Source organism: Vanrija albida (assembly GCF_041260175.1).
Source record: "Vanrija albida strain AlHP1 chromosome Unknown contig_6, whole genome shotgun sequence".
NCBI lineage: Eukaryota > Fungi > Basidiomycota > Tremellomycetes > Trichosporonales > Trichosporonaceae > Vanrija > Vanrija albida.
In genome coordinates, this window is record NW_027191425.1 from 1,906,002 (window position 1) to 1,927,466 (window position 21,465).

Genomic DNA, 21,465 nt, shown 5'->3' on the forward strand with positions numbered 1-21,465 from the left:
TCCTCCCTCAACCCAACCTTTCTCTCAACCTGTCCCTCATCCGACCTTGCTCAGAGCCAACTTCCGCACGTCCGCCTATCATGATCTGCCCTTCCTCCATGCCCTCGCCTTCTTTCGAGGGCGACAAGGGTTCGTCCCCCCAGCCCAAGGACGAGGATGTGCCCGCTCCCAAGCAGCTCAACGAGGACGACGTCAACATGGGCAACAACAACCTTGCTAAGGTGAGTAACCACAGACCACGCCAAGGGAGCACGCTGACAACTGGCAGGGGAACGACGACCAACTTCCCGCTGCCGCGAGTGCAGAGAACGCTCCACCCCCCCAATGCACTCTCTGCCCCGCGCTGCTAGCCAGCGTCGACCAAATCGTCGAGTCGATGAGTGATAACGTCAGCGAGACCATCAAGGAGCGACAACAGAAGATTGCTGAGAAGCTGTTCGATTCGATTGTGCCGATCGTCACCAAAGCGTCGCTGGACGGAGTTCAGCGCATCACCCAGAGCGTGATCAAGGACGGCATGGATGCCTGGTTCAAGGGTGCCTTCCCGAAGGAGCTCAATTGCAAGGGGCATCAAGAGTTTATCGAAGCCCTGTCGACCAAGTTGATTGCGCGCATATTCCCAGCGCTCAAGACCGGCGGGATCATGACCGACGATCATGTCAAGGCCACCGCCCTCCCCCACACAGAAGGATCCCAGTCAGTCATCGACCCCATGGAGGCATCACTCGCCTTCGTGTGCCAGAACCGCTGGGACACGGAGGAGGCGTTCAAGCGGGCAAGTGTTTTGTTAACCCAGGGCAAACACTGACAATTCCAGGACGTGTCATGGGCCATTGCCAGTTGGAAGGAGCTCAAGCACCGTTCTCGTTGCGGCAAGTGTAAAGCCGACGGTCTCCCGCGCTGCTGGGTGCCAAACATTTCTATTGGTTATCTGCCTGAGCGCTTCGTTAAGCGCCGTTTCTGCCACCGTTGCTCAAACGACGACGAGTGCAAGTTTGATGACGAGGTTTGAGACATTGCCGTCGTGAAGTTGGGCTAGGGCCATTGTAGATGGGCTATGGATGCATTAAAGATGGGGTGACGCTAGATCTTCTGGCCTGGAAGCGTCCAAGTCGGGTACACTTAACTCGCAACAGTGGCGAGGGAGGGAATGACACAGGGGTGTGGTGGTCCGTAAATGGCCAGAGACATGCCACTCGTGCCACTCACACTTACCAACCAGTGACGCGGGAGCGAATTGTTGCGAGGGAGAACAGCGCTGCATAGTTGCATGGCTGCCGACGGGATCAATCTCGCGCGATTGCCACGCGAAGACAGACGTGGGAGAGCGGGAGCAAATCGCGAGCCTAGTCGCTGCCGCCCAAGTGACCGATGACACAACCGCCTGCTCTGTCCGCCCTGCGCTGCTGCAACGCACTGGCAAGTGCGACAGACGACCACGGCCCGACGCCGCCGCCGCCGCCGCCGCCGCCGCCTCGAGCCTACAACACTTAGTTCACTACCATCTCTCGACAGGCAACAGCTCCGTCACAGACGACGATAACGACGACGACGCCGGAACCGACAACGACGACACGGCGCAACCAGTGACGACCAAAGGACACGCCAGGCCCATCCCGCGCCATCGACACCTCACGCGCCGCTCACTCAACCCACCATCGCTGACCGACACCACCACCACCACCACCAACCACCTCGACCTCACCCCCCAACACTCGTCAGGCGGGCGCCCCCGCGCACCTGCCATGACCTCCTCCCCTCAGGCCCTCCAGAGCCGTCTCCACGACTTGCTGTTCTTTGGCCACCGTGACGCCGAGAACCCCGAGCTCTCGCCCCAGCAGCGCGCGACCGTCACGCGCCAACTCTACCTGTGCATTCTCAACCGTCCAGAGTGGGCCGCGTGCTTTCTCGGCGACGGCGAGAGCATACCACCCAACGGAGCGGGCACCGATTCGGAGGACCCCTCCGGCTCCGCCTCCAGTTCCCGCGCTTCCTCTCTCACGCTCCCATCATGGGATAACCTCAACGAGTGGCTCGTACCTGGCACAGAACAGTTTGGACCAGAGCGCACATGGTCGTTGCTCGACGTGCAACAGGCTGCCGAGGAAACCCGGCGCAAGCCGCCGCGCAAGCCCAAGCCAGGTGCGGTGTGTGGCAAGGTGCTGCAGCGGTATGACCGCACGTACATCTGCAAGTGAGTCCGCGCCCACGACGCACTGCTGACTCCAGAACCTGTGCAAACGATACCTCGTGCATCCTCTGCGTCGACTGCTTCAACGCCGGCAACCATGAGGGCCACGAGGTGCTGTTCGGCCTGTCGTACACCTTTGCCACTGTCTGCGATTGTGGAGATTCCTCGGCATGGAAGAATAACGGCCACCTGGGCTGCGCTCAACACCCACCACTCCCCGAGGGTGCTGCACCACGACCACAACCCGAGGTACCACAAGCCCTGTGCCAGGCGCTGTACGACACCATTGTCACTGTCCTCGAATTCATCATCCAAGTTATCCAGCATTCACCATTACCCAGCGAGTTCGGCAAGCTCCCATCGACCCGAGAAGAGATGAAGGCCGACACTGGCCCGTCTGGCGAGCCAGAAGATAGGCGAGGACGAGGACCATGGGCGGTCACCGCCTGGGCAGACGACAAACACGTCCTGCGTGAGGTGACTCGCCAATTCCGCGATGCTTTGGGGGTCACATGGGACACGGCCGACCGGTACGCCAAGGAGATGGACGAGGTTGGACGCAAGGTCCTCATCGTGACGCACCTCGACACGGTCGCGTTCCACACGGCGTCAATGCTGCAGCAAATCGACATCGGCGTCACCCTGCGCAACGCCGCCGACGTGTACAAAGAGGAGCTGGTTGGGCTGTTGTTGCAGTGGCTGAGCGAGATGTGCAAGGTGACAATTTGCGGCGAGGAAGATCTCGTCCGCCGCTACGTCGCCATGGCACTCTTCCAGCCTCGCTCGTCGCAGCCGGAATCCGACTCGCCGCCGTCCAAGGACCTGGCCGACCTTTACAGCTGGAAAGCCACCGACGACGTGCCCAAGAGGTTCGACTGGCTCATGCGGCTTGACGTCCGACTGTGGCGAAAAGCAAAATGGCAGCTGCGCGAAATCTACTCTGGCATCTTTGTCCTCGGCTGGGATATCAAGCGCGAGTTCGCCACCCGCTATAGCATCAACTATGGCCACACGTTTGAGCACTATCTCTACCAGGACCGCGACGACTCGAGCCTAGCGTTCAGCATGTCCTACATGTTGCTCGGCAGAAGCGCCGCCTGTGGCGAGGCGATCGCGGAGAGCAATCTTTTCCGTTCGGTTCTCGAAACGGCGTTCGGCTACTATGCCCTGCGACCAGGAGACAGCCCCTCACAGGTCAACCGCTTCGACGTCGAGACGCCCGCGTTTCGGGGCAAGAAGGGCTTGACACTGCTGAGTCACCTCCGGGCCCTCCTGAAATACAAGCAAGTCAAGGCCCAGCTCGTCTCCAATCACGAGCTCTTCCAGCGCACCCTGTCCTTCCTCAACCATTTCGTCGGTCTCCAAAGCCAACGCAGAGAACTCGACCGCCATGTGGAGTACGAAATCGACTGGGTCAAATCCATCTCGGTCCTCCCCGACCTATCCAAACTCGCGCGCGAATTCGGCGAGTCATTCCAGGACACCACCCCCCAAGACCTCGTACTCGCCATGATGCACGTCGCAAAGCGCATCGTCTACGACATGAACCTCGAGTCGTCCACCCTGGATCCCAATCTCTACTCCCCCTTGGAGCTCCACCAGGTCGACAACGTCTTGTCTCCAGGCTCCTCCTACACCGTCTTCTCCCAAGACATCACGCGCATCACCGGCTTCTCCTTCCACCACTACCTCCACGTCCTCTTCGCTGAGATGCTCAAATCCCTCTCCGCCCGCTTCCCAGACCAGCCCCTCTCGGACATTGTCGCGAACCAGATCCTGCGCACAAACAACCCAACCACACCGCTCCTCCTCATCGAGTGGCCCATGCAGAAGCACGTTGTGCTTGCGCAGATCCGCCTGGGTATGTGGGCGAAAAACGGTGCGGCCATGCGACACCAGTACCACCACTACCGTGACCTCGCCCTGCGCGAGTTCACCATCGACCAGGAGTTCTTCCTCCTACAGTTTGGTCTCTGCGCACTGGACCAGCAAATGTTCATCACAGCGCTCATCGACCGCTTTGGCCTGGCCAACTTCTTCCGCCAGGGCGTCATGTCGCCAGAGGTCTGGGACAATGACATGGACCCGCGCGACAGCGTCGCGCTGTACGAGGAGCTCCTCCTCCTCATCATCTACCTCGTCTCCGATACGGCTGTCGTCAACGGCTGGAAGCCAGAGGTCGTTTCCCGGCGCCACATCATCCACATCTTGGCCCTCGGCCCATTGTCCTACTCTGACATTGTTCGCAAGCTGCCAGAACGCTCTCACGAACGTGGGAGCCTCGTGCCTATACTCGAGAGCATTGCCGACTTCCGACCACCAACGGACACGGCCACGGGCTTGTACGCCCTCAAGCCGTCCCTCTACAGCGAGGTTGACCCGTACTGGCGGCAATACAGCCGAAACGAGCAGCGCGATGCCGCCGAGATGCTCATCACGCGGGCCAAGAAGGACAACCCTGACGCCTCTCCGGTGATCAAGCCCCTGCCCATCGTCGTCCCTCCTTGTCCCATGCCGTTCTCCAACCTGGCCGACTTCCTCGCCTCGCCCATCATCTCAGCCCTGGTTCACTGGACCCTCGCCCACTGTCAGCTTATCACACAGCCCGCCGACTGGCCGGGCCTACACACCGCCAGCGGTGCGCCATCCGGCCACACCATGCCGTCCATGGATGCCCTGCTCAACCTCGCGCTCCACCTCGCCATGATGGCGCTTGATGCCGACGCGGACGGATTCGCTCAACGCTCTGTCGACATCATCGACAGCAGTGGATCCATGAGCATGTTCCAAAACCTGTGGTTCATGCAGACCAACTCGCTGTTCGAGCCAGTTCGCCCCAAGGTCGACTACATTTTGGACAAGATTGTGGCTCACCTGCCAGAGCACTACACCGCCGAGTACCGAGGCCAGCGTGATGCCCGTCTCGCAGCCATCGAAGAAGATAAGAAGCCAGGCCTCAAATCGCAAGCACAGGCCCGCCAGGCGGCTTTGAAAGCCAAGTTTGCCGCCCAACAGGCCAACTTCGCCTCGTCCCTCCTCGAAGAAGTCGACGACGAAGACGACGCCGAGACAGACGCCCCGGTATCCTACGGTTCGTGCATCGTATGCCAGGAATCCGTCCACCCTGGACACACCGGCGGCATGCTTGCCTTCCTTCAGCCCAGCCGCATCGTCCGGGACGCTGTCACCGACCGCGACTGGTTTGAGGAAGTCCTCTTGGCTCCCTCCGATCTTGACCGCGACACGAGGTACCTGCGCTACGGGATGGGCACAACCGGCGAACCTCTCAACACCGACGCCTATCCTTCCAACAACCTCCGCTTCGGCGTCTACGTCTCTGCGTGCAACCACCTCATGCACGACAAGTGTATCTTCAACTACAATGAGTTGACACGAACAAGGCAGATAGCTCAGGTCCAGCGACACCAGCCCGAAAACGCGATGCGCCACGAGTACATGTGCCCGCTGTGCAAGAGCATTGGCAACGTCCTCATCCCTCTGGACCCGACGGCTGCAGTGCTCCGGCCCATGCCCAAGTCCAAGGTCGCCCCCGGCCTCCCCCCGACCCTGAGCGAACGCATTCGCTCAGTATCCGAGGAAGGCCTCCTCCGGGTCAGCGACAGCGCAAAGATCTGGGACTACCACGTGGAAACCGGCGAGCTCGTGCCATGGTTCACAGACTGCGACTTTACCCGCCCTGCGCTCGACTCGCAGTACCGCAAGGGCCACAAGAGTGTCCACCGCATGGTTGACCGCATTCGGTCGCTCACGCGGCCGCTGTCTGAACAGAGCCAGAGAATCCGCGGCAAGAAAACTCACATGTATCTTGCCGATGACATGGTAGGGTACACCGTGTCGGTGGCCGAAATCACCCACCGTGGCAACGCCACACCTGGCACGACTGTCGCCGAGCAAGTCCCCGAGACCGGCCTCAAGCTCATCAAGCACTTGATTGGAACCCTCCAACTCGAGCTAGACTTGTTCTTTGGCACAAAGATGGACCGCACCCCGTTACGCGTCGGCCTGTTTGCGCGCTTCTTGCCTGACTGGTACCGCTCGGCGACCCTCCCCTCCCCTCTCCTATTCCGCCTCCCTCTCGGCATGGTCGTCGAGGCCGCGGCCATTGCGCCAGACCTCCTCCACGCGGTTATCGTCATGTCCTACTACGCGGAGCTCACACGCACAATGCTGGGCTTGTCGGTTTACATCCGGAGATCCCTGGCGCCTCGCGGCGTCCCCTCGCGCCGCACTGTCCCCCCCACCGACGCAAGCCTCACCGACGCCCTCTCCGTCTTTGCCAACTTCCGGCCGCTGATGATCTCGGTCCTGCGCAACGCCGGGCCATTCATCGACATTGAAAGCGTCCTTTCCCTTGTCACAGACGAGATGCTCGCCAAGGTGCTCTACTCGTTCACCCTGCCGTTCCTCCGGCGCGCGGCGATCCTCTACTATGCCGTCAACGACGCGTACCCGGTCACCAACCCCGACTACCTCGTCACCACGGGCTCAGAGTATAACCGGTTGCTGTCTGTCTTGGGGATCCCTCGCCCGCGCGAAACCCTCGCCAACCCCCACTCGACGGAAACCCCGATCGTCGCGCGCTGGCTGACGCAGTGGGCGATGCAGGGCCGCATCCTCCCACCTTTGGAGTACCCCGGCACGTACGAGCTCGCACGCCTGCCCGAGGCATACGAAGTCGCCGCGATCAAGTTTGCGGGGCGCCGGTGCGACCAATGTGGTGTGCGCCCCAGCTTCCCGGCCATTTGCCTCTTCTGCGGCAAGCTTGTCTGCCTGGCTGGCGACTGCTGCTCTGAAGGCGAGCAGGGCGAGTGCAACCTGCACATGCGCGAGTGCGGTGGTGTCGTGGGCATGTTCGCCGACATTAAGCGCTGGGTCCTGGTCTACCTGTTCGCGGGCAGCGGTAGCTTTGGCCCGATGCCCTACCTGGACCAGTTTGGAGAGCTCGAGACGTCGCTGCGGCGAGGACACCGGCAGTTCATGCACCTCGGGCGGATGGAGGAGCTGCGGCGAAACATGTGGCTTCAGCACGGCGTGCCGACGATGTGCGCGCGGCGGCTGGAGTTGACGAGTGATGGAGGAGGGTGGTCCTGTCTCTAGGGCGGGCGCAAGTATAGTAGCGGCGCAACACTACACCACTATAGTTTGTTATCGATTCATGTTGCATTGAGCGGGCGAGGGGGCGAGGGGGCGAGCGTAGCGAGCCGAAGGAGCACTGATTACTCATAGGGTACTATTGCTACATCACCAACCACCACCCGGCCCGAACGCCCAGTAGGCCGGCACGCCGTTCCCAGGCCCGCCGACGTGGGGCGGGGGGAGGGGGCGGCGCGCTGGGGAAACATAGCAGCGGGCGCAGTCGCACCCCTGCGCGGCGTGCACGACACGGACAGACCAGGGGGGCGTGTAGCCGTGTGTTGCGGGGTCAGCAGCATGGTGGGGGTTGGCGGCGGTGTCGGCAGCCGCCTCGGCCCGCACAGCCATGTCCTCGCGCAGGTCGGCGAGCTCGTCGCGGATGTTCTCGAGGATGTGGAGCACGGGGTTGTCGCGGCGCGCGCGGCGCGAGCGCTTGCGTCCGCGCGCGTGGGCGGTCGTGCTGGCGGTGGTGGCGGTGGCCGAGGTGGCGGAGGAGCCAGCCGACAGAACGGAGACGTCGTCGTCGGTGTCGGCGGCATCTTCGCCGTCAGTACCGGCGTCGTCATACTCGTCGTCGTCGTCGCCGGTGGCGGGGTCGCCGTCGGCATCGGTGTCGGCCTTGGCGTCGGTGTTGGTGGCGGCACTGGCACCCGAACCGCCAGCCCCGACCTGCGCCGCCCGCGCGTCAACCGCACCTGCCGTCAGCGTCTCCCCCCCGACCCTACCCACCCCTGTCGTAAGCCCGCGCGACGTCGAACAAGAACGTGGCGACCTCGGCGTCGGGCCAGCGGCTCGAGGCACAGAGCGCGAGGTAGCACAGCTGGCCGAGCGTCGGGGCGTTGATCGGGGCCGGGATGCCGCCGCGCGCGGCGTCGTACGTCGCGCGCAGTTGGTCGAACGTTGAGAGGGTCGCGTACTTGGCGGGAATGTGGAGGATGTCTGGCATGGCGGGGGGTGGGTGCTGGTGCTGATGATGGGGGTTAGTTGGTGAGTGGAGACGATGCAGAGCTGTCTATTTATGCTGTCGAGAACGGTCATGGGTCTTGCCATCGCCACCGCCGTCGCATTCGGCGTGGGTTGCGGCGTGGGTGGCAACGCCGCGTGCGGTGGTGGCCATTACGCTTGCGTCGGCGCTGGTGCCCGCTGCAAGCGGCTTGCACGCCACGCTGCTGGCTGTGGCCGCACTCGCACTCTGTGCCGCTTGCAGCGAGCCACATCGGCGCCGCCGACCGCCGCATTCGGTGCCGCCTGCCGCCCCGCCCCGCCACACTCTGCCCATTCCGCCACGGTGCCTCGGGTACGCCGGTTACGACCTTCGGCTGCGTGGTCCGCCGGTCCAGGTGCACCAGGTGATCGGCGCGGCCGTCTCCTCGTCTCTCTCACGTTCACTGGAACCCACCTCGACTTGACTCTGCACTCTCCACTGCCCCACCGCCGCCACCATGGCCACCGCCGCCGCCCCCGCCGCGCCCATCCCCATCCCCGACGAGCTGCTGCAGCACCCCGCGATCCACGAGCACCCCGCCATCCTACAGCTGCACCGGCAGCACGGCGGCATCCCGGCCAACGCGACCGACGAGCAGAAGGAGGCCGCGTTGAACTTTGCGCACGCGGTCGCGCAGCACGCCGTCGTCGGCGACGGGACGCTGCGCCGCGCCGATCCGAGCCCGCGCCGCACGGCGCGCGTATGGCGCTCCCAGATCCTCGGGCAGCGCGACCCCAGCGTGAGCCCCAGCTCGTCGCCGGTACGCTACCGCTCGCGCTCGCGCGCGCCCAACGTCGGCACGGTCAAGGAGGAGCCCGGCGTGCGCGCGCCCGGCCGCCGCGACGTCCAGGTCGGGGCCGACGCCGACGAGCTCCACAGCCTCGAGAACCGCCTCAACGCCACCATCCAGCAGCAGCACGGCTGGCACGACGACCTCCTCAAGCGATACCGCCAGCTCGAGCACCAGCTCGGCGCGAGCGTCGAGCGGCAGAACGCAATGTGAGTGGGGTGGGGTGCAGCGCCGGCTGACCGCCGCAGGAACACGAACCGCACAAACCACTACCTCGGCCGCACGCTCGTCGCGGTCAAGAACACGCGTGGCGAGACCATCCCGCCAGAGCTGCCTGTGAGTGATTGTTGCAAACGCTCGCTGACCCCCCGCCAGCCCCTCACGTCTGTCCGCTCCATCGACGAGCTCAAACCGTCCCACGCGTCGTCGTGGATCCAGTACTACACCGGCGCGGCACCCGACATCAAGGGCGCGGGCGGCGCCGTGCCCGCCAACGTACGCCTCGCGCTGCGTACCTGCGTCGGGATCGACACTGTGCTTGTGCAGTAGGGTGTGTGTCCGTCTTGTGTAGAATAAAAGAGTCGCCGAGTCGTCGAGTAGCCTGTAGTCTGAAGTAATAGCCCAACGAATGTCATGTCTTGTGTCCTGTCCAGCCTGTGGCCCCCACCCACCACCCCATGCAAGCGTCCATGCAAGATGATTGTATGATGCTGTACCCATGCCTTGTTCTTCTGCTGCCGGTGCCGCCGCCGCCGTCTTACCCTCACGCCGCAGCCGCCTCGCCCGCCGCGTCCGGCCGTCCAAAGTTGACGGCAAAGTCGTAGATGCCGAGGAAGACGGCGCCGCCAGCCGCAATGTGCAGCGTGCGCGGCACCCAGCCGCTGAACAGGGTGGCCGCCCCCTCGTTGCGCAGGATGGCGAGCAGGCGGGGCGGGAAGCTGAGGATGCTGGGGCTGGGCGCCGGGCCGCCGCCGGGCGTGCTGCGCGCCTCGAGCATGACGCGCGTCTTGACCACGTCGAGCGGCGTGGTGAGCGCCGCGGCCGTGCCGCCCGCGATCGAGCCGCAGACCGCCGCCTCGGCGCTGTTCGGCCGCCGCCCGTCGAGATACCGCGCGCTCAGCTGCCGCTTGAGGTACTCGTACAGCGGGAACTGGATCGACGTGAAGGGAATCTCGCGCGCGATCGTGATCCCGAAGCCGCGGTAGAAGCCGCGCAGGCCGTCGTAGCGCAGCGTCTTGAGCGCCGCGTCGAGCGAGCTGCCAGACCCGCCGTACGCCCCGGTCTGGGTGCGCGACTTGACCACCTCGGTCGGCACGCGGATGAGGCACGCGACCTAGAGTCAGACGTCGTCCCGACCGGCCCACTCACAAACTCGCCGCCAGACGCCGACACCATGTGGTTCAGCCCCGGGCTCTCCTTGAGCTCGGGCAGCGCCTCGGGCAGGCGCCGCTTGAGCGCCTCGTACGTGACGAAGAATGCCGCGGCTGCGGGTCAGCGCCTGCGCTCCTTCTTGCTGCCACCCACCGCCTGGAGCCGAACCCGCACCGACACTCCCGACGCCGCGGTACACGCCGCGGAACCCGCCCGAGGCCCAGAAGCCCGCCGAGGACTGGATGCGCGTCTTGACCGTGTCGAGGGGGAAGAACATGAGGTCGACGGCGAGGCCGGACGCGGCGCCGGACTGGAGGGGAGGTTAGCGAGGGGGTTGGGACCGAGGCCGAGAGGAGGGCGGGCACGCTCGTGCCCGCCCACTGTCACCCTACGCACCACCAAGGCCCGCTGGAACGTCGGCCCGCTACTTGGGCCCGAGTCTGCCATTGCGCTGCACAGTGTCGAGTGGGTTGTGCAAGAGCGATGGGGGAAAACAACAGGGTGGGGGGTCGAGGTGGCCGCCTTTTCGGACGAGTCGGTCGAAATAATCAGTGCGCGTGCTCAGGAACCGGCAGTGGCATCAACGACGGCCGGTACCCGCTCGACTCCTTGCCCTCAACCGACACAGTCTCTGTTCACAAATACATGGCACATTATGCAACCCTACACCCGTATCACGCCGTCTCTACCTCCTTTTTAGTTGGCAAACGCAGGGATGCCAGTCATGGCCTTGCCGAGGATGAGGGCTGGGGGCGTTAGTTGTCACTCTCACTGCGGCCGCGGCTACACTCACTGTGAATGTCGTACGTGCCCTCGTATGTGTTGGTCACCTGCAGGTTGGCGACGTGGCGGCCGACGTGGTACTCGTCCGAGCAGGCGTTGCCGCCGAAGATGTCGAGCAGAATGCGCGAGTGCTGGAGCGCGTTGCCACAGTTGTTACGCTTCATCATCGAGACCTGGTCGGGGCACCACTGGCCGGGCTGGTCCTTGAGGCGGCCGAGCTGCAAAGAGCCGAGGAGGCCAAGGGTGGCAGCAGTCGACGCGTCGACGAGCTTCTTCTGCACGAGCTGGAACGAGGCAAGAGGGCGGTCAAACTGCTTCCTCTCGAGAGCGTAGTCCCTTGCGCGGGCAATCGAGTCCTCGAGAGCACCGATAACACCCCACGAGATGCCGTAACGGGCCGAGTTGAGACACGAGAAGGGCGAGCCAAGGCCGCCCGACTTGGGGAGGAGGGCGTCCTCGCCGACCTGGACGTTGTCGAGGAAGACGGAGCCAGTGATAGACGCACGGAGGGCAATCTTGCCGTCAATCTTGGGCGTCTCAATGCCGGGTTGCCTGTCGAGGAGGAAGCCGCGGATCTTGCCCTTCTGGCCGTTCTCAATGACACGAGCCCAGATGATGAACACGTCGGCGACGGGGGCGTTCGAGATCCAAGTCTTGGCACCGTTGAGCGTCCAGCCGGTAGGCGTCTTGGTGGCAGTCGTCTCCATCGACGAGGGGTCAGAGCCGTGGTTGGGCTCGGTGAGGCCGAAGCAGCCGATGAGCTCTCCCTTGGCAAGGCGGGGGAGGTACTTCTCCTTCTGGGCGTCGGTACCGAACTCGTTGATGGGGTGCATGACCACTGCGCGTGTGAGCGGGGGGCGTGAGACGTGTGTAGGCCAAACTTACATGACGACTGCACGCTCATGGCCGAGCGGTAGCCCGAGTCGACACTGGCGAGTCAGCTGTGCTCTTTGCTACGGACAGCTCTACTCACCGCTCAACCTCACGGGCAATCAGACCGTACGAGACCGACGAGACACCGGCACAGCCGTAGCCCTGGATCGTGGGGCCGAGGAGGCCGAGCTCACCCATCTCGCGCATGACGGCGGGGTCAAAGTCCTCCTGCAGAGTGTCAGCGGCTACATTCCATTCTCGTCGCCGCCACGCACCGAGCGGTAGGCCTCCTTGACACGGGGCTGGAGGTTCTCCTGGGCGTACGACCTGGCCGTCTCGCTGAAAAGTCAGCGCGTGTCTGTCGCCACAAAACCCACTGGATGGCCTGCTCCTCCTCGGTGAGCAGCGAGTTGAGGTTGAGGGGGTCCTCCCAGTCGTACTTGGAGAACTCTGCGGCGCGTAAGCAGAGTACCCGAAGCGTGTGACTCGAGACGACTTACTGGCACCAGCGGCCATCGAGCGGGTCGAGGCGACCGACGCGCGCGACGCCATGGCGTTGCTGAGGACGGGGCGGAGGGCAGTGAGGCGGACCATTGTGATGATGAGTGGCTTGGGGGTTGGAGATGGGGGGTGAGTGGGGAGTACGATGGGGGGCCCAGACAGCACGGGGTGTTATAAGGAGGGGCTGGGGAGGGGGCCTGGTCGGCTGTCCGATGCGCCGGGACGTATGCTCAACTGACTTTGTCCAGGCCGAGCGGGCCACACCCACACAGTGACTGCACACAACGTCACACGGCGATACCCGGTCATGCCATCCCGCGGCCGCGACCTGCCGGACTTGCATTAGGCGTGCAGTTTTGGCACGCCTTTTCCCACGCCTAACCACTTTTCCTCAATTGTAGCCGACGACTCCGGTGTTCGGCGGCGCCGCGGTGTTCGGGTTGCGCCTCGTCTCCCCCAACCAATATGGCTGAATCTCGCACAACCTCGTCGCTGCCCAACCGTATCAATGCATTCTAAGCGCTGCAGGGGAGAGGAGGCGCGCGCGAGGGCGGCGCGAGGCCCGCCCCAGGCGCACGCGATCGGCTAGCTGGGGCTGGCAGGCAGAGGGCTTGGATCGCTCGGCGCTCAAGACGACTCAGACGCGTCTTGCGGCCGATACACCGCGTCCCGTTATCAATCGCCCGACTCATGCCGTCGTGCACGCGGTCAAAGAACCGTGTCGCGCGGGCCAACCCGAAGACGACTACGCCAGGCTGCGTCGGTTATCCACGGTATAGGCATGCATGGTATCAGGCGCTCGTGAGGGGGCGGAGCGCCGGGGGGTAGTGTACAAAGGCGTTCGGCGTGTCGTCTGGGGAGCGTCAGTCGTGCTCGACCCATATGTATGCCAACAGACCTCTTCTGTTACTACTCCTCGCTGTCCTCGTCCTCGTCCTCATCATCCTCAACCTCGTCGGCCTTGTTGGCGGCCATGAGTCGCTGGGCCTTGCCCTGGCCGTACGCCACCTTGCCGGTGGCCTCCTTGTGCTTCTCGGCGTCGCCGATGGCGTCCTTCCACGCCGTGAGAACCTCGTTGATGCGAGCCTGCACGGCCAAGAGCTGCGTCGAGGCGTCGGTGTAGAATGCGTGCGTGGCCGAGCGCGACGAGTGCCCTGGGGTGATGGGAAAGGACTCGGTGCCCGACGTGGGGACCGGCACGCCGTTGTGCGTCGCGCTTGAAGCGGGGACCGAGGCGGGCGGGTCGAGCGAGTAAGTGAACGAGATTGCTTCGGACATTGTTGTTGTCGAGTGGAGATGGAGTCGAGTCCGAGATGGTAGAGAGTGGTGGACGAGTTGGTCATGACGGCGTCATTGGGTGCCTCGCACCGACTCTCCAAGTTTTCGCCGGCGCCGGTGGCCGTCGTCACTCCTGCAGCCACCACTGACCCATCTCACCCTTCCCTTTTCTCTTTCTTCTCATCACTGCTTTGCATCGACAAGGCCTTTACACCCGCTCAGTGTTGTAGTAGGACCCCGCGCAAGCCTTAGATCAGTGTAAGTCGACACCCCCAGCCCCCAGTCCCCAGCCTTCTCCCCCCTCCCTCAATGATGCTCGTCAATCACGATATGTTAGACTTCTCGAGGAGCGTAAGACCCTCCGCAGTAGACAACTTTTTCTTTGACCTGAGAGGACACCGACAACCTCATACCCGTGTAGCACCCGCTCACACCCCACAGACATGTCCGCAATGGCGCCGGTCGCTGTGCCAAAGGTCGAGGACCTGAGCCTCGAGGACAAGGTGCCCGACAACGTCGAGGTCGAGGGCGATGACGTAGAGGACGAGGAGGATGATGAGGCCGGAGGCGATGGTGCGGCTGGAGATGCAAAGAAGAAGAAGAAGAAGAAAAAGCGTGAGCCTTTGGCTTTCTGCGTCTGCTGCAACCGTGACTGACTGTTGCAACAGCCAAAAAGAAAAAGGCCCCCGCTGCTGTCCAGTCCGAGCCGCCGCGTGTCGGCCTGAGCAAGATCTTCCGCAGCGGTGTCTACCCCGTGGGCCAGGAGGTCGAGTACAAGAATGAGTGAGTTGGACTGTACCGTACAGAGGCCATCAACTCACGCCGCAGCACGACCAAGCGCATCACGTCCGAGGAGGCGCGCGAGCGCGAGCGTCTGGCGCAGGGCGACCCGTCGACCAACTACCAGAACATCCGCCGTGCGGCCGAGGTGCATCGCCAGGTGCGCCAGTACGCGCGCAAGAACATCAAGCCGGGAATGAAGCTCATCGACATTGCCAACATGATCGAGGACGGCACGCGTGCGCTCGTCGAGGAGAACGGCTTTGAGAGCGGTATTGGTTTCCCTACGGGCCTGAGCGTCAACGAGGTCGCCGCGCACTACACGCCCAACCCGGGAGACAACAAGGTGCTGCAGCAGAGCGACGTGCTCAAGGTCGACTTTGGCGTGCACGTCAAGGGCCGCATCGTCGACTCTGCCTTCACCCTCAACTGGGAGCCTACGTGGGACGGCCTCATCAAGGGCGTGCAGGAGGCCACCGAGGCTGGTGTCGCTGCCGCCGGTATCGATGTGCGCCTGTGCGACGTCGGCGAGGCGGTCCAGGAGGTCATGGAGAGCCACGAGGTCGAGGTCAACGGCAAGGTCCACCAGGGTGGGTAGCTGGCCTCCTACGAACCCACTAACCCCCGCAGTCAAGTCCATCCGCAACCTCAACGGCCACTCAATCGTCCCGTACGTCATCCACGGCGGTACGCCCGGCAAGCCGGGCAAGTCTGTGCCCATTGTCAAGCAGCACGGTGCGCACATGGACACGACGCGCATGGAGGAGGGCGAGTACTTTGCCATTGAGACGTTCGGCTCGACCGGCAAGGGCAAGGTCGACGAGGAGGGTGTCTGCTCGCACTACGCCCTTGCTCCTATCCAGCCCGAGCACTACACTCTGCGCCACCAGTCGGCCAAGAACCTGCTCAAGAGCATCAACAAGAACTTTGGCACGCTCCCGTGGTGCCGGAGGTATCTCGAGCACGTTGGCGAGAAGAACTACCTGCTGGGTCTCAACGAGCTGGTGCGCCAGGGCGTCGTGAGCGACTACCCGCCGCTCGTCGACCCCGAGCCGGGAGCCATGACTGCCCAGTTTGAGCACACCATCCTCCTGCGCCCAACATGCAAGGAGATTGTCTCGCGCGGCGACGACTACTAGTAGCGGCATCATCGTTGTATCATTATGCACAGTAATCAACATGCAGGGGTCACATCTCACAACATACAGGGCGGCGGCGTGGGCCACGCCGCCGCTAGAATCCAAAGAGGTAGCCGAGGAGGAGCAGGACGCAGAACGCCGTGACGCCGCCGAGGATGAACGTGTCGCGCCGCCTACGCGTGCGGATCATGGAGATGAGGCTGTTGATGCCTGGGATCTGGGCGACGACCGAGCCCATGCGGCTGTCGATGCCGGCGAGCATTCCGCGCTGCTGGGCAAAGTCCTCGCGCGTCGCATAGGCCTGGTTGAGCGTGTCGTCCATCATGCGGTGGCTCGAGTCTATCCGCCCCCGGTCGGCGAGGAGCGCGTCTGTCTGGCTGCTCTGGGCAGCCTTGTACGCACTGGCGTCAGCCCCGCCCCGTCGTCTATACCCACTTGATGTCCTGCCTGACCGATCCGAGGAGGTTGGAGCGGGCGACGGCGCTCTCGATATTCGTGCGCACGCGCACAAAGTCGCGGCGGTAGTCGTCGAGGTTCTCGCGGTGGCGCTGGGCCGCGTGCTGCATCGACGCCGAGGGCGGCTGGCTCGGCGAGTTGATCAGGCCCGTCAGGTCGGTGATGGCGGCCTCGAGCTGGCTGTCAGCTGTAGCAAGCGAGCAGACACACGCACCTTCTGCAGCAGCTCGTCAATCTCCTCCTCGACGAGCCGGTACCCGCCCTGCCCCTCGTCGTCGTCGCGCGGCGAGTGCGACCCGCCACCCGTGGCGATGTCTGTCGCGAGGCGCGAGTAGGTCGACAGTTTTGTGTCGAGCGCGGATTCGAGCGCGCGCGCGTGGCGCCGCGCATTGTCCCATGCTGTTGACATTGTGCGTGGGGGGGTGGGGGTGGGAGTGGACAATGTTGAAGCGCAGCTCGTCGTCGTTGATGGCGATGACGGCGTGGGCGGCGATGTGGTATGTGGGTGGGCCGAATAGTGTCCATCGGCACTACAGGTCGCGTGTCACCGTGGAGGTTGACGATCGCCGAGCGAGACAGACACGACCCATTGCCGTGTCCATCTCGCAACTCGCAACTACAACTCGCTCCAAACACTCACGACCTAACGACCCGGCGCAGGCAGCCGACGACGAGGCAGTTTCCTTCTCTCTCTCTCCCCCTTACAAAAGTCCCGCCCACCATGCGCCCCGCCGCGGCATTCGGCGCGTCGCTCCTCCTCGCGGCGTGCGCGTCGGCGACTGCGCTCACGACGCTCCTCAACGCCAACGACCGGGCATGCTACTATGCAGACGTGGACGGCGTCGGCGAGAAGATTGGCTTCTACTTTGCCGTCCAGAGCGGCGGCCAGTTTGAGATCGACTTTGTCGTCATGGATCCCGAGGACAAGGTCATCATCGAGGGCGAGAAGGAGCGCCAGGGAGATTTCATCTTTACGGGCAAGAAGGTGAGTTGGGGCGGGGGGGTGGGGGCGGCCTTGGGCCACGCCCTCGACGTTGATTGCCGCTCGGCTCGCGCTGACGCGCTCGCTCTTAGCTCGGCGAGTACTCGTTCTGCTTCGCCAACGAGGCGTCTAACACGGACAAGCTGATCGACTTTGACATCATGGTCGAGTCGGAGCCACGCCGCACGCTCAGCGGCTCGGCCGCCCCCCTCAAGGAGCACACATCGGCGCTCGAGGAGAGCACGTACAAGCTCTCTGGCCTGCTCTCGAGCATCACGCGCACGCAAAAGTACTTCCACACGCGGCACCACCGCAACTACTCAACGGTGCAGTCGACCAAGAGCCGCATGTTCTGGTTCACCGTGCTCGAGTGTGTTGCGATCGTTGCCATGTCTTTGTGGGTAGCGTGTGAGTAGACGGGGCGCTGCTGACGCGACAGGTTGCAAATCTGGATTCTCAAGACGTTCTTCTCGCGGGGATCAAGGTAGGTGTCGACAGATGCAGCCCAGACCACCTGCTAACCCCACAGCCGACGCTTCAAGGTCTAAGAGCCATGTCAATGCATATGATCGGAGTGCGGGGTGTAGGCGGGTATGGGCGGGTCTTGGACTGATTTTCGCTTGCGCCTTCGTGTCGTTACTTACGCCGCGACTACTCTATCGATCGCAACCTCACTGTCATCAGCCGGCGTTCGCACTGACGCTCTCGCACTCGCACACAATAACTAGTTCATATCACACACTAGCTAGCTACAATTACGCCTTGGCGGCGGTCGCGACGGCCTGGTCGATGGTGCGCTTGGTCAGGCCGCGGGGCGTGAACTCGTTGCCGGGGGGGAACTCGCCGCTCCACTTCTGGGCGAGGAGCGCGCCGAGGGCGGGCAGTCCGCCGCCGGCGAGGCGCGCGGCGTGCTCCTCCTCGGTGTACTCTGCGACCTTGGGCTTCTCGCCGTGGACCTTTGTAAACGCCTCGACGAGCTGCGGGCCCGAGAACCACGTCTCGACGACAGTGTACTGGTCCTGGATCTGGTCGAGGGGCGTCTCGCTCACGATCTGCGCGACAGCCTCGGCGAGCCACGGCGTCGACGTGATGGGGAACGACTTGTCAAACGCGCCGGGGTACGTCGTGAGCGTGTTGGCCTTTGCGTCGGCGCCGACAAAGCCGGGGAAGAAGAAGAAGTCCTCGAACAGGCCGTTCTGGATGCCCGTGACCTTGACGCCGAGCTTGCGCGCGGCGTTGCGGATGAAGAACTTGGACTCGGTGATGGTCGCCTCCTCCTCCGGCGTCCAGCGCACGCTGTAGTCTGAGAAGAAGAAGCGGAAGGTGTCGCGGTTGGGGAGGGTAGAGAGGTGGTTGGCGAACGCCTGGTCCTGCTCCCGGGTGGTGTTGTACGTCGCCGCGAGGAGGATGTTGACACCCCTGAGCGCCTCGTGCACCTGCGCCTCGGTGCCGCTCGCGTAGTCGAGCACGCGGCGCTCGACGTCGGCGGGGACGTTGTCGAGCTTTGAGCCGGCGCGGTGGATGACGATGAGCTTGATCTCGCCTGCCTCGTGGCGCGGGTAGAGGGCCTTGATGAGCGGCGCGCCGATGTTACCGGTGGCGCCGTAGACTGCGACTGTGCGGGGGGAGGACATTGTGGTGGGGTGGGGGTGGGTGGGTTGGGTTGAGTTGAGTTGGATTGGGGTGGAGCGTTGGGGCTGTGGAGCGGGGGAGCTATGAGATGAGAAGAGAGCTGGTTGCTTGTCGACTTGACGCTCCCCCCCGGCCCTCTTTATACCTTTCTCGCCCTCGGCGATGCACACCCCCATGCCGCGGGCTTGATAAGCCCCGCGTCAGCCCGCCGCAATGCGAGCGCTCGATCGCGAGCTGCCCACGCACGACACCTCACAACAAGACGTCAGTCGACGCGGATATCGAGGCAGGTGGTGCCTGGCGCCACGAGATCGCCCTCCCACTGGCCAGTCCCCGCCCGCGAGGTTTGTCGGCTATCCCCGCCAAGCGGGCGCCAAGCTCTCACCGAGCATGTCACCGAGCTCGCCGTTTTATCTACGGTGAGCGTCTGGCTCGGCGATGATTCAGCGCGCGTCCCGATGATAAACGGGCTATGGCGGCGTATTATCCATCTGCCGAGGGCCTCGGCGTCATGCCGTGATCGAGCGCCGATGTGCAGCACCTCTCCGTCCCCATCCCAGCACAATGCTCCAGAAACCACAAGTTCCACGCAGCCATCTTGGAAATGAACGTCCGGCACGCACCCGCACTCCACCTACCCAGCACGCATCCGCACCCCACCCAGCACGCAATCGCAACCCAGCTCGACCGCGTAATACATGCATCAATCTACTGCTGCTCGCGCCATCTACGCCGCGCGCTACCCGTCTGCCGTACGCCCACTAATGGCGCTGCGCCGCCTGCGCCGCGGCCGCCTGCTGCTGCGCCAGCAGTGCCGCCGCTTGCTGCTGCTGCCTCCCCGTCTCGTACACGGCAATGCCCTCGTCCACCCATGGCAGCGTGAACAGGTCCGACCGGCGCAGGTCCTCCTCGCGGACAGAGCCGCCGTTGGTGCCGGGCGCGCCAATCTGGAAGCCCAGCATCTGGTCGAGGTCGCGCGCCTGCGCAGCCAGCCAGTTGTGGATGAACGCGTACGGCGAGGCGCTGGGAGTGTCAGTCGTGAACGCTCACTGGCCCCGCCCGACTCGACTCACGCAAACGATTCCAAAAAGTCGCGCTTCTGCTTGAGGTCGCGCGCAAAGTAGGCAAGCTCGCCGACCTTGTCCTCGAGCTTGACAATGTCGCTGCCTGCCTGGCCCTCAAACCCGGCAATCAGCTGCGCCATCTTGCTCTTGAGCGGGTCCTCAATCTCGATGGGGATGTCAAAGCACTTCTGGTGGAAGTTGAACTCCTTGTTGACCTGGATCTCGTAGGGGATGACGACGGGGTCCGGGTGTGCGAGGAAGCGGGTAATGATCTCGGGGATCTCGTGGAAGCGGAGACCCTCGGCGCCGTGCGCCATGAGGTGCTCGAGTCCACCGACGGGGCGCACAATCGTCGGGTCCTCCTTGTCCTGGGCGCCCGACGTCTTGACGAGCTGCCACACGGCCGCCATGATCTCGGCACGCGTGCCCTCACGGATCGAGATGAGCTCGGACAGCGGCGAGAGCACCTTGAACCGCTCGGGCTTGTGCGCAATGTGCAGGATGACGCGACACTTGACGTTCTGGTCGCCGCGGCGCAGGATCTCGAAGCCGTCCAGCTCCTTGCCTCCGCGCTTGGGGTGCCACTCGACAATGTTGCCCTCGGGGAATGTGGGCACCTCGCGTTTGTCAAACTCGACGACGACAGAGCGGAGCAGCTCGGAGAACTTGGTCTTCTGCTTGTCAAGGCGGTGGTTGCCAGTCTGCGGTGTGAGCTAAACTCATATCCCGAATGCCAACTCACATCCAACAAGCGTCCCTCGATCCGCAGGACCCAGCCAGCGACACCCTTGCCCGTGTTGACGTCGACAGCAGGGGGAACCGCAGCGTCGGCAGCAGGGGGCGCCGCAGCGTCGGCACCCTCCTCCTTCTTCTCGTCCGACTGGGCCTCCTTCTCCCCCTCGCCCTCCTTCTTGACCTCGCCCCCCTCGGCCATGCTCACGTCGCCATCCGCGGCCTTGTCGCCCTCGGCCGGCGCAGTGGCCGGCACGGCGGGGTTGTTCTCGCCCGTGTCCTTCTTGCCGAGCTGCCACGGCTGGTCGTGGACCGTGTTGCTGAGGAAGACGCGCAGCGTGCGCTTGATGCGCGTCGAGCGGCCGAGCGCGTCGTTGATCTCGGCCTTTTTCCGCAGCAGCGTCCAGTCGAGCTTCTGCTCAATCTTCATGAGCTCGGTGAACGCCGGCGAGTCGGGCACGAGCGCCTGCAGCACGTGCGGCGGCGGCAATGGTGGCCGTGGATGTTTCCTGGTGGGTTAGACGCGTCGACAAGGCTGTGAACACCCACAATCTCCTGGCTGCATCGGCATCCACCTCGGCGCGGCGCTTGAGCGCATCGGCCGCCGCCTGTTGCTGCTGCGCCTGCTGCGGCGCTGCGGCCGGTGTTGCTGGTGCGTGGGATGGCCCTGCCTGTGGTGTCGCCATGTTTGTTGGTGGTTCGTCAAGTTGGCGTTGCTTGTTGTTTCGCGACGAGGACGACAATGGCAGCCACG

General features: G+C 63.8%; 12 protein-coding genes across 12 annotated transcripts; 5 read left to right on the forward strand and 7 right to left on the reverse strand.

The window, feature by feature from the left end:
• Positions 1–80: 80 nt before the first annotated feature.
• On the forward strand, positions 81–808 carry Q8F55_008122 (uncharacterized protein; the record flags this gene model as incomplete). Its single annotated transcript, XM_069356526.1, has 2 exons — positions 81–221; positions 269–808. The coding sequence occupies 2 exons, from the start codon at positions 81–83 to the stop codon at positions 806–808; spliced, it is 681 nt and encodes a 226-aa protein (XP_069206367.1).
• Positions 809–1,745: 937 nt separating this feature from the next.
• UBR1 (E3 ubiquitin-protein ligase ubr1) lies at positions 1,746–7,309 on the forward strand (the record flags this gene model as incomplete). Its single annotated transcript, XM_069356527.1, has 2 exons — positions 1,746–2,194; positions 2,230–7,309. 2 exons carry the CDS (start codon positions 1,746–1,748, stop codon positions 7,307–7,309), a joined length of 5,529 nt encoding a protein of 1,842 aa, XP_069206368.1.
• Positions 7,310–7,453: 144 nt separating this feature from the next.
• Q8F55_008124 (uncharacterized protein) lies at positions 7,454–8,291 on the reverse strand (the record flags this gene model as incomplete). Its single annotated transcript, XM_069356528.1, has 2 exons — positions 7,454–8,040; positions 8,075–8,291. 2 exons carry the CDS (start codon positions 8,289–8,291, stop codon positions 7,454–7,456), a joined length of 804 nt encoding a protein of 267 aa, XP_069206369.1.
• A 496-nt stretch (positions 8,292–8,787) lies between these two features.
• Positions 8,788–9,669, forward strand: Q8F55_008125 (uncharacterized protein; the record flags this gene model as incomplete). The annotated part of the gene is made up of 3 exons (XM_069356529.1): positions 8,788–9,329; positions 9,369–9,456; positions 9,496–9,669. 3 exons carry the CDS (start codon positions 8,788–8,790, stop codon positions 9,667–9,669), a joined length of 804 nt encoding a protein of 267 aa, XP_069206370.1.
• A 214-nt stretch (positions 9,670–9,883) lies between these two features.
• PET8 (S-adenosylmethionine transporter) lies at positions 9,884–10,938 on the reverse strand (the record flags this gene model as incomplete). The annotated part of the gene is made up of 4 exons (XM_069356530.1): positions 9,884–10,453; positions 10,489–10,604; positions 10,645–10,801; positions 10,888–10,938. The coding sequence occupies 4 exons, from the start codon at positions 10,936–10,938 to the stop codon at positions 9,884–9,886; spliced, it is 894 nt and encodes a 297-aa protein (XP_069206371.1).
• Positions 10,939–11,187: 249 nt separating this feature from the next.
• Positions 11,188–12,741, reverse strand: Q8F55_008127 (uncharacterized protein; the record flags this gene model as incomplete). The annotated part of the gene is made up of 7 exons (XM_069356531.1): positions 11,188–11,237; positions 11,285–12,112; positions 12,160–12,203; positions 12,248–12,375; positions 12,423–12,486; positions 12,525–12,597; positions 12,648–12,741. The coding sequence occupies 7 exons, from the start codon at positions 12,739–12,741 to the stop codon at positions 11,188–11,190; spliced, it is 1,281 nt and encodes a 426-aa protein (XP_069206372.1).
• An 816-nt stretch (positions 12,742–13,557) lies between these two features.
• On the reverse strand, positions 13,558–13,926 carry Q8F55_008128 (uncharacterized protein; the record flags this gene model as incomplete). Its single annotated transcript, XM_069356532.1, has 1 exon — positions 13,558–13,926. One exon carries the CDS (start codon positions 13,924–13,926, stop codon positions 13,558–13,560), a length of 369 nt encoding a protein of 122 aa, XP_069206373.1.
• A 452-nt stretch (positions 13,927–14,378) lies between these two features.
• Positions 14,379–15,845, forward strand: MAP2 (Methionine aminopeptidase 2; the record flags this gene model as incomplete). Its single annotated transcript, XM_069356533.1, has 4 exons — positions 14,379–14,541; positions 14,595–14,709; positions 14,755–15,296; positions 15,337–15,845. The coding sequence occupies 4 exons, from the start codon at positions 14,379–14,381 to the stop codon at positions 15,843–15,845; spliced, it is 1,329 nt and encodes a 442-aa protein (XP_069206374.1).
• A 94-nt stretch (positions 15,846–15,939) lies between these two features.
• On the reverse strand, positions 15,940–16,710 carry GOS1 (protein transport protein gos1; the record flags this gene model as incomplete). Its single annotated transcript, XM_069356534.1, has 3 exons — positions 15,940–16,246; positions 16,281–16,477; positions 16,516–16,710. The coding sequence occupies 3 exons, from the start codon at positions 16,708–16,710 to the stop codon at positions 15,940–15,942; spliced, it is 699 nt and encodes a 232-aa protein (XP_069206375.1).
• A 312-nt stretch (positions 16,711–17,022) lies between these two features.
• On the forward strand, positions 17,023–17,831 carry Q8F55_008131 (uncharacterized protein; the record flags this gene model as incomplete). The annotated part of the gene is made up of 4 exons (XM_069356535.1): positions 17,023–17,286; positions 17,376–17,680; positions 17,723–17,767; positions 17,813–17,831. The coding sequence occupies 4 exons, from the start codon at positions 17,023–17,025 to the stop codon at positions 17,829–17,831; spliced, it is 633 nt and encodes a 210-aa protein (XP_069206376.1).
• Positions 17,832–18,038: 207 nt separating this feature from the next.
• Positions 18,039–18,917, reverse strand: Q8F55_008132 (uncharacterized protein; the record flags this gene model as incomplete). Its single annotated transcript, XM_069356536.1, has 1 exon — positions 18,039–18,917. One exon carries the CDS (start codon positions 18,915–18,917, stop codon positions 18,039–18,041), a length of 879 nt encoding a protein of 292 aa, XP_069206377.1.
• A 759-nt stretch (positions 18,918–19,676) lies between these two features.
• ssr3 (SWI/SNF and RSC complex subunit Ssr3) lies at positions 19,677–21,399 on the reverse strand (the record flags this gene model as incomplete). Its single annotated transcript, XM_069356537.1, has 4 exons — positions 21,261–21,399; positions 20,722–21,220; positions 19,989–20,680; positions 19,677–19,938 (listed from the first exon to the last, which is right to left on the reverse strand). The coding sequence occupies exons 1-4, from the start codon at positions 21,395–21,397 to the stop codon at positions 19,677–19,679; spliced, it is 1,590 nt and encodes a 529-aa protein (XP_069206378.1). The 5' UTR covers positions 21,398–21,399.
• Between the last annotated feature and the right edge of the window lie 66 nt (positions 21,400–21,465).